Source organism: Antrostomus carolinensis, unplaced genomic scaffold (assembly GCF_000700745.2).
Source record: "Antrostomus carolinensis isolate BGI_N321 unplaced genomic scaffold, ASM70074v2 scaffold5379, whole genome shotgun sequence".
Lineage (NCBI taxonomy): Eukaryota > Metazoa > Chordata > Aves > Caprimulgiformes > Caprimulgidae > Antrostomus > Antrostomus carolinensis.
In genome coordinates this window covers 61,084-70,957 of record NW_010340519.1, presented here as the reverse complement: position 1 = coordinate 70,957, position 9,874 = coordinate 61,084, and the positions used below count along the sequence as shown (strand labels likewise).

The 9,874-nt window shown below is 39.7% G+C and overlaps 1 protein-coding gene across 1 annotated transcript in view; it reads left to right on the top strand.

The window, feature by feature from the left end:
- Positions 1 to 210: 210 nt before the first annotated feature.
- The window catches only part of ARMC9 (armadillo repeat containing 9), a 65,705-nt gene continuing 56,041 nt past the window's right edge, over positions 211 to 9,874 (top strand). The window contains exons 1-6 of the mRNA XM_010176158.1: positions 211 to 261; positions 1,934 to 2,059; positions 2,614 to 2,784; positions 3,864 to 4,019; positions 6,871 to 6,963; positions 8,211 to 8,235. Coding sequence (XP_010174460.1) covers positions 211 to 261; positions 1,934 to 2,059; positions 2,614 to 2,784; positions 3,864 to 4,019; positions 6,871 to 6,963; positions 8,211 to 8,235 — 622 coding nt within the window. The remainder of the gene's footprint in view (positions 262 to 1,933; positions 2,060 to 2,613; positions 2,785 to 3,863; positions 4,020 to 6,870; positions 6,964 to 8,210; positions 8,236 to 9,874) is intronic.

Sequence of the window (9,874 nt, the reverse complement as noted above, 5' to 3'; positions counted from 1 at the left end):
GCGGTTCCGGCTGGCGAGCACCGGCTTCGGGACTCTTTGGAGGGGCCTTACGGGGCGGGCTGTCCGGTCCTCCTCATGCGGTTTGTTTGGAGCTGGGATGGCTCATGGGCTGCGGGGAGGTTGTGTGAACCGCTGTGCTGCCTGCTAACACCCCTTTCTTTACAATTGTGTAGGTTTATCAACGATGCGATACAGCGGTAACGCGTGGCGATGGGTGACATTCTAGCTTATGAAGCTGAGTTACTCGAACTAGTGAGAGAGGTTGGTTTTCTCTCTCTCTTTTTTTTTTTTTTGGTTGAAATGAGCAAGGCAGAGTTTCATAATGCTTGTATTCAGAGCCAAGCATCGTAACTGTAGTCTGATTTCTGGAGTTACTGAACTGGCCAAGTGTTTGCTGCACCATGAAATCATACTGACTCCTGTCATGCTCCGTAGATTCAGAGGGCTGAATATCCATTAAATGTCAGCAGTCAAACATCCAACCAATCTAGAATTATTGATTGTTTATTGTAAATGAGACTGTCATTAAAGGAGAAGTTAAGTTGATTAGATCCGCAGATGGCTTTGGGGCTCAGGTCCAACCAGTGATAATGGTGAGATCTTTAAAACATTGCTTAGCTGCCACCTCATTCCTTATGTGTATAAAATCACAGAGCCATATAAAAACCCTAGAGCTGACAAAGCCCAGGCTGAAGTCCTGAGACCACTGATCTCCATGGTTTAATGCCTAAGCAGGATTTTCCAGCTTGGCAGTCCCCTACCCATATTGCCCATAAGAGGTAATCAGAAGATATTCTAAAGTGTGAAACAGTCCTGTGAAAAAGACAGTGACAGGCAAACTGTCAAGGGTGGGTGCCTCTCTGATGATCTGTGCTTCAGCCTTCTGGATAAATTGGCTAGAAGGGGATATTATGATTTGGAAGTAGAACACAAAATATGATCTCTGCTGCTTGTTACTGCCTTATTCCTTTGATTGACACTGTGTTGGTAGCCTAGTTTAGGGCCCTCAGTGAACACCAAACCAACAGCTTAACCCCCCTGCCTTGTGTGCTTGTGTGACCCAACCTATTGCAGGGCTCTACAGCTGCTGGTGCTGCAGCGGGGTGATCAGGAGCAGCAGTCACCCGTCACTGTGCCCAGCTTTCACCAGGCTGTCTGTTGAAAAACTGGACAGTTACTTCCTGCCTAGAGAGTCTATCAAACAGCAAAATCATACACAACTTAAATCTTTTTATGCATCTCTGAAAACAAATCTAAAAAGAGGTTTAAGTACTTAATCATAACTGTGCTGCTGTTTATGTTGACAGTGAAGAAAGTAAACAATTTTTGTTCTTGGTGGAAATGTTGGGCATCCAGATCAATAACTACGACAGGGGAGAGGAGGAGAAAGTTGTGTGCAACATAGCGACTGTACTTTGTAGGAGGAAGAGGCAGGGCTGTTTATTTCTTTCTCAGAAGAATAGTGCTTGATTAGTTGGTCATTCATTTGACTTGCACAGCTTCAGATGAGTGACCTGGCTTAGAACTCCAGCTGTCTGACTCCTTCTGTGGAGATGAGAAGCACACTTAATAATTCTGCTCTCTAAGAACATTATCTGCAAGGAAGTTATTTACTTGTTTCTTCAACCAAGACATAGCATTAATGGATTTTATGGTTGAATGAAATTACTGGATAAATTGAGGAGCATCATTCTTTCAGAGATTCCATGCTCAGTTGTCAGCACTGTTCTCTAGGATGCAGGAGGGACTTCAGATGAGAGATGGTATTTTCCTGTCGCATGAGGTACCAGTTCTCGGTTTATCGCTGTGCAGTCTTGGGCATTTATGGACCCTGCTATGGAGAGACTTTAAAGGACTTTGGCAATTTGTGGGTCACTCACTGAAGCATTAATAATCAAAAAAAAAAAATTATTCCTGTGTTTTTGTCTTGTAGTATTTGGATTTTGCTGAATTTGAAGAAACAGTGAAAGTATTTACAAAGGAATGTAAACTAAAAGGGAAGCCACTACCTAAACCAGCAGGTGTTTCCTCAAGAGATTCAAAAGCTTTGCCTGTTCAGGTAATACATCTTAAACTTACTTTGAGTAAAAATAAAAACAGTTAAAGGTCACTAACCACTGTGTGAATTATTACAGCAGTGAGATTATCTAAACTGTCTGGACAGAGTATTGATTAGTTGAAGAAGTATACTAGCAGTCTTCTTTCAGTGCAGCAACCTTCAAGGCTGGGGTTTTTTTGGAGAACTCCAGTCCTTTTGAACCTGCCACAGTAGTTTTGGTTCACAATAGTTTAGGTTTTTAGCTTGCCATACTTTGGTAAGACTGGCACACCATAGGCATGTCTTTTTCCCTTATGATAAAGGCGGGTCCCCAGATTGACAGGCTTTAAAATTTGGGCTTTACTTCTTGTATTGATGGTTGATTCAGGCGCTCAAGGATATTAAAGATAGATAATGAAAGTATATTTAGGTGGTCATTGAATGGTGAGAGATTTGGGATAAAACTTTTCATTCAGAGTGTTCAGATGGCATTTGAATTCTTCATACACTAACCTACTGTTGAAAAAGCATAGCTCTGTTTGATTTTTTTCACTGAATGCTTTTCCCCTTTGCAGAAAGATCTGCTTGCAGCATTTGAAAATGGTGAGCAGAAAGTTTTCTTCCAGCTCTGGGAGGAGCATATTTCGTCTTCACTCCGGGACAATGAGCCGGTTGCTCAGAAGCTGGAGTTCTATCTTCACATCCACTTTGTCACCTACCTCTTAAAACACTCTATGGGAAAGCCTGTGAGTTTAGTTCACAGTTCAAACTTCAGATTACTTTTGTTTGGTTTACTTCATTTATTTGTCTTTAGTGGGATGAGAATGGGATGTTTAGTGAGAAGAATTCCCTGAGTATGTATCCAGTTTTTGGGCCGCAGTCTGTGTTTTAGTTGAACCAGATCCCTTGTATTGTGAGGTACAGAGTTGGAATTTGGAGATGTCCTTCTCTTAGAGCTCCTGAAGTATTTTAACTTGCAAAATACCAGCAGGCTGATACTTTTACACCTCTAATTGTAGTCCATAGGAGATTCTTAAAACACTTATTTTGCTTCCAGTTTGGACCGGGCTGATACTTTTACACCTCTAATTGTAGTCCCTAGTCTTAAAACACTTATTTTACTTCCAGTTTGGACCAAAGCTGTGTGTGAAAATACAAACATTTCTGATAAAATGGGACCAGCTCAATATATCATATTGAAAACTGTCATTCTAAGCAGTCATAAAATAAAACCTCTGTTAGATGAGACTATTATGATGAGGAAACATTTAATGTTAATCTGGAGTCAGCCAGATCAGCCAGGGCTTAATAGTTCCTGCCTTACACGTGTCAGCTGCTCCAGGAGTATGTGGATGCCTTCAGTGTGTTTTCCTGCCTCTTAAGGAGCTTTTGGTCTGTGGCGTGTGACAGCTCCGCTTCGTGGTGCTGCATGAGTGGATTTTATGGTTCTGCACTTGTCACTGAAATAAAACATTGTCTAAAGTAGGTGCTTCCTCTGCCCTGAGTGCGAAAATGGCACTCTGCTTTAGAAATCTAGCCTGAAGTGGGCAGGAATAATTTACATTCAAAAAGCAATTGCCTCTCTCTTCTTTTTTGGACCTGGATGACACAAATAACAGCATCGGTTTAAATTTTCTTTTTTGAGTGCTGAAAACAAGATATAAACAAATGCTCTCTACTTAAATAAATGTTGCTTTTTACATAACAAATATTCTGAGATTTCGAACTTGTTATTAATATATTTAGGTTCCTGCTTTTATTTGCCAGCTTTACAGTGCATTCAGAGTGCTAGTTTTCTAAATAAATATGCTGCTTTATTTCCTAGGACAAAGCTGAGCTTGAGAAAAGGTTTTCTCATTTTAAGGCATACCTGGAAACAAAAGGAGCTGCGCTGAGCCAGACTACAGAGTTTCTTCCCTTCTATGCTTTACCTTTTGTTCCAAACCCCATGGTACATCCTTCATTTAAAGAACTTTTCCAGGTAAGTATCTATTTTGCAGAAATGATATTTGTGATTATTTTTCTCATGGAGTGATAGATACTGAGTGATGTTTAGTTTGGTAATGTCTTTTATCGTTTCCTTTAACAGATACTGTACAATCATAAAAGAACGCATATTTGATGGTGGAAAGTTTGTGAGAGTGCTGTCAATAACAGAGTACCATCTTAAATATATTTTATATTCACTTGGGTCCTAAACGATACACTGGCTTTTTGTGTCCATAAATAAGAACTGCTACCTCTTCTTCCTCTCCATGCAACCCTGAAATACACATTCTCCTGGGAGTTGCTATGTAGTAGCTTAAGTTCACTTACGTGCTTTGAGGTTGTTGCCCAACCACACTGTCTGTGTATATATAGCTGGATTAAAAATATGCACAGGGAGTTTGAAGCAGTTCCATTTACTGTGGAAAAGAGAAAGTAAAGTTTATAAGTAATCCTCTGTAACAGAAAATGAGTCATTGTTGTCTCTGTTCTGAGATTCTTCCCCATCCCCCCAAAAAAATGCTGGAAGAGCATAGCATTGCTTAGTGGTTTGGTGACTCTTGCCATGGGCATTTTTCCTGGATAACTTTGTTGTTAAATATGTTTTAGCCTTTGCCTTTGAATGGCTGTTTCAGATCCTAGGCTTGCATGTGCAAGGTGAGAAGAGAATGTAAAAGTGCTTGAACTTCAGAACAGATCTCATTTGTGGTACACTTTCAATGTGATGATGATCTACAGTTATTCTGCTGATGAAAGGGAAATAAAACCCTCTTACATTGACTGCTTTCTGGGCACCATGCAGGTAGATGGTTAGGAGCTGATGTCCAGAGCTGTGGTTTGACATTCCAAAGTATTGGTGATAATTCCTGTGGGGAGGGTACAGCCACAGATGCACCTGCTGATGGCTTGTTCCTGTGGTGCAAAACTGCACCTTAACTTCCTGGAGGTGCTGGAAATGGTTGGTTGTGTGGTTGCAGTTGGACTGGATCAGGGACTGACCTGCTTTATTGCCTGTGATCATGTGTATATACAGCTCCCATGTACACACACACGTGCACATACACTAATTTTTTTGTCAAATATGTATAATATTTTGCAGGGTTATATGCTTGAAGTGCTTCATTTCTTACCACGTGGACAGCTGTGCTGGTTTATCTAAGGAGCTGTGTGCAGTTGTTGTGGTGGGAGGAGAAACCTTCAGCCTGCATTGCTGTCACACCCTTTTTGATATCAAATCAAAGCTTAAGTGATACTAGGGCAAGAAAGGCTGACTTTGGTTGTACCAGCTGATGAGGAGCTCCAGTTTAACACCAAAAAAAGGCATATTCTGCCAGTTTCCTTTGGGACTTGCTATAAATAATGAGATGTACTGGTTGACCTCAGAATATGACTACTCTTAAAATTATACTTGGCAGCTTTTTTTTTTTAATGCCTTATCTAAGACAAGATTCTCAGGTTTATTCATAGTATCCCAGTGTCCAAACTCTTAGTCCACGGTCACTCATATTTTCTTGTGGGAATTGTACAGCTCATTCCATGTTAGCATTGAAACACAAATTGTTTTACGTTTGAGAAAGAACAGCAGTGAGTCACTAGTCTGCTAAGCAGTGTTCATACGGCATTTTTTTTTCTCAGGCGTCTGATGCTTTATATAGCTGGAGTTCCCGTCTGTTTGTGTAATACATCTTGAAAAATAATATACACTCCTCTCTGTAGGAGACATGGTAATAGACATTGAACTGTGGTGCACCACTGTTTGGATACTGAATTGGTAAATGCAGCAAGTAAATTCTGCCTGCTCTCCCGCGTGGTGAAATAAGGGCAAATCTGAGCTGCGAGAACAGCTTGCAACTTACACATAGACAGCAGTAAATTTAGGAAGCTCCTGCTACTTGTTGGAAGATACTGCTTTTCCATGTTGGCTGGCTTTTCAACGGGCAGAAACTAGCTTGACTGAACGTTTGAAATGGAAGAAATAAGTATTCAGTGAATTCTTAGGTGTAATTTGGCTTTTTTCACAGAATCACAGAATATTAGGGATTGGAAGGGACCTCAAAAGATCATCCAGTCCAATCCCCCTGCCAGAGCAGGAACCTAAATGAGATCACACAGGAAGGCGTCCAGGCGGGTCTTGAATGTCTCCAGAGAAGGAGACTCCACAACCTCCCTGGGCAGCCTGTAACTATTCCTTAACTATTATTTTCTTGTGCTTATGAGACACCATGTCAGGCAGAAGACAACATTCCAGTTAGTGACTGAATACGTTGGTTTATTTTTCATATGTGGCTTGTTTTTCTCCAAATCCTTATTTTAGAAATGTTGTACCCTGATCATTGACGTGATGTTATGACGCTTGGAATAGTTACCGACAAAATTGACAATTCCCAGATCTTGTTAGGTGTGAAAGGTGACTACAGTGATTACTTTTTGAAAACTGAGCAATGGAAAATTATTTGTTTCTTACTCTATTTAATAAATTTAAAATTCATGTTCTTCTTTTTATCTTTTTTTCAAGTTGCTTTTATTTTAAAGATACTTCGAATTTAGGGGCAGTTGTTGCTTGTGCATACCAGGCACCAACACTACATGGTAGTTTTACACTTGAAATATCATCTTGTTTTTAGAACTCTTGTCTGAGAGTAATACTGAACTCTCTTCTAACTTGTGTACACTTGTATGCATAGCTAGCAAAACACATTGACTTCAATACCAGCGAAGGGATTATCTTTTCAGTCCGATGTTGACTGCCTTGTTTACTAGTGGAAGGTTGCTGTGATCCAAACAGTACTTTCAGCAGAGTGTACACATTTGTTGAACGACTGTCATAGTTTGTTTCTCTTTTCAAGGATTCTTGGACATTGGATTTAAGGACAAGATTGGAAAAGTTCCTGTCTCTGACTCTCAAAGCCAGACAGACTCCTCGGCTTCTCACCTTATTTGTATCCTTTTAAGAAAACCCTTTGAAGATAATTAGGATACTATAAAGAGACAGTATAATTTATCGGTAGTGTGTGCTGGTAAGATTTATTGCAGAATTGCAGTAACATTGCAGTTCAGTGTTTTTACGACAGGAAATGCTGTTTATGTTCCACATTCAAAAACATTTTGAAAAAGTTATGTAAAGACAATGTATAGATGCATATGAACCTGCATGTTTATCATACGACCATTCTTTGCTTCCGTGTATAGAGTACAGGGTACCCAAAGGCACTGACCTGACCTGATTTCTTTCTTAGCATTTGTCAAGGTGTTAGTCTTTTCAATTAGCCATTTCGGGGAGTAGCTGAAAGTTTTCAGGGTTCCAGAAATTACTGTTTTACTAAATGGCTTGTACTTCAGCCTGTATTGTGTTTCTAACAATATTGTTTAAGCTGTGTTGTCAGGCATAATGAGCCATATGACACATAACTAGCCATATGACACATTTTCTTCTCTGTTTTTGGTCAGTACAGTTAAAGGCAAGGTAGAGAGAACTGAACTGGAATCTTTGTTTCTGGCTTGTTTTCTTTTTTAAACAGGAGAAGTCAAAAGTCCTTTTCCTGATATATCTTACTTTATTCTAAAGCAGCATGTTGCCATGGTGGTATTAAATGATGAGCTGGAAATTATACTCCTTCTGTTCCATTCCTGCCCATTTGCCAGGATGGAGAGCAGTGATCAAAACGCTGCTTTCACTCCCGTGTTACAGATGTTTGTGTGGGAATCTGGCATAGAACAGTTGCACATTTTCTCTCTGGGTTATTCCTCTTTATGGAGTAATGGGCTGGATCCTAATTTAACTCTGAATATTTCTTGGGTATAAAACATCACTTGCTCTAAAACATTTGAATGTGTTTTATGTAAAATCAGCCATTCAACTTTTGATTTTGGTGTTAATACGTTTAGACTGGAGTCCATATCTTATACTTCAGGGCTGGATCTAGTATCTTTAAAGGTCAGCAAAAAGTCTCAGGTCTCCATGCAACATAATACAGTGTGCACTTATGAGATTTTTATGTATTTTTTTATTGATTCATTTATCCTTGCTCTCCTGTGAAGCATCAGGCATTGGCTGTTGCCTGGGACAGTAGGAATATTTGGCTTGTTTGGGTTTGCCAGTTGGTTTAATTTCTCATTCTGTGTCTCTGGAACAAACACATACTGAAAGGTTGCACATTTTCCTGAACTGCTCCTGCTCATACAACAGAGGGAGAATGGACAGTGCAACAAAGGTAAATGCTGAGATGTGGTAAGGGTATTCTGTAAGATTATTAGGGGTTATAATAGTAGTGAAAAGTACACCTGCAATGGTGGGGAAACAAACCAGTGATGCATGGCAAAAAGTCCTTTGAAATCCAGACCCCTGATTTGGTGCTAGTTACTGCTGGACTGCTTGAGGTCAGTATGGTTGAGCATAGGCATATACTAGAAATGGGAGGGAAATAAATTTATATTTTAAGTCTATTCTGTCCTGAAATATGGTAAACACAAGTGGAGAACTCCATACAAAGTGCATACCAGCTCTTCATCTTTATTTATGGTGAAAGTAAGTTTCCTCAGATTCCTTTCCCTGACCTGCTTATGCCTATCGCATCTTATAGATTTCAAATCTCATTCAGCTATACTGATGACTGTCTGATGATCTTAGACAAAGTTGATTTTTGTTCCTATTCACTCATCAGGTTTAAAGTCCTAGAACAGTACATATTCGTACCTTCTGAATAAGCATGTGCTAATTTAAGTGTGACTCTTTGATGGGTTGCATTTTTAGGTAAGCTGTTCATATACAGTTAAGTGTGTATGAACTTACGTGACTTGGAGTCCTTTAAAAAAAATAATTTTGACACAATCCCATTAGATGCTGATGGCACTTGAAATATGTGCCTTTTAAAAATCAATTCAATAAATAGAATTTAATTTCCAAACAACCTTGCATTCGTTTTTTCACTTGACTTTCGGTGTTCATTTTATCAATAGGGATTTTTATGAGCCCAGTTGGGTTCCTAAAATGACTTTTCCTCTTGAGTTATTTTAATCTGTAATTTTACACTGAGGGTTTACTATTTATAGATTAAATTGAGGGGAAAGTTAGGCTCATCTCCCACTGTGAATTCCAGATATTCTTTGTTATTTTGTGCTTTGTGTTGCATTAGACTTTCACTGAATAATAGAAAGATCACATGTGCATTTTTATTTTTCAGAAGTTACTCTTTGTCCTTGTGGTGGACTTCCCTGCAGGTGGTAATTCCATACTCTGATTAAAAATAAATAACTACATGATTTGGCCTGAATTATTTAAGGCCTAATTATTTTTTATTTGGACAGGTTCTTTGCATTGTACAAGTATAGTACTGTACCTGGCCAGAGTCAGTGCTTCTGGCAAAGTTTGCGAGGGTGGGCTGAGATTAGAGAGGGAGAGCAAGCACAAGTTCAGGGGCCGTGCTTAAGGTGTAGATAAATTGTTGTAAAGGATCACAACCAATCTCTCACTTAGAGAGCAAAGCTTATTGTGGCATTGTGTGCATATGTAGAACTCCTTGGCTCCTCATAGGAACTGGTGTAGAAACATTAAAAAGGCTTGACAGTTACGTGCATGAGAGAGCAGGGAAGAATCCTGGTAGAAACCTGCAGTAGTTCAGGTGATGCCTGTTGCCAGCATTTTCATTTGTCAAAGTCCCAAGCTTTACTGTGCACCGTGTCTTCCTAAACCAAGAGGTTAGTCCTCTGTCCTTTACTTTCCCATCTTTTCCTTCACATATGAATAATGGTTCTGGTGGGTATTAGGTCCAGAGTTCCCCCCCGCCAGCTATAAGCTTATCATATATAGAAAGCGTTTGTCAGCGGTCAGAGTTGTGTCTAGGAGAGGGAAAG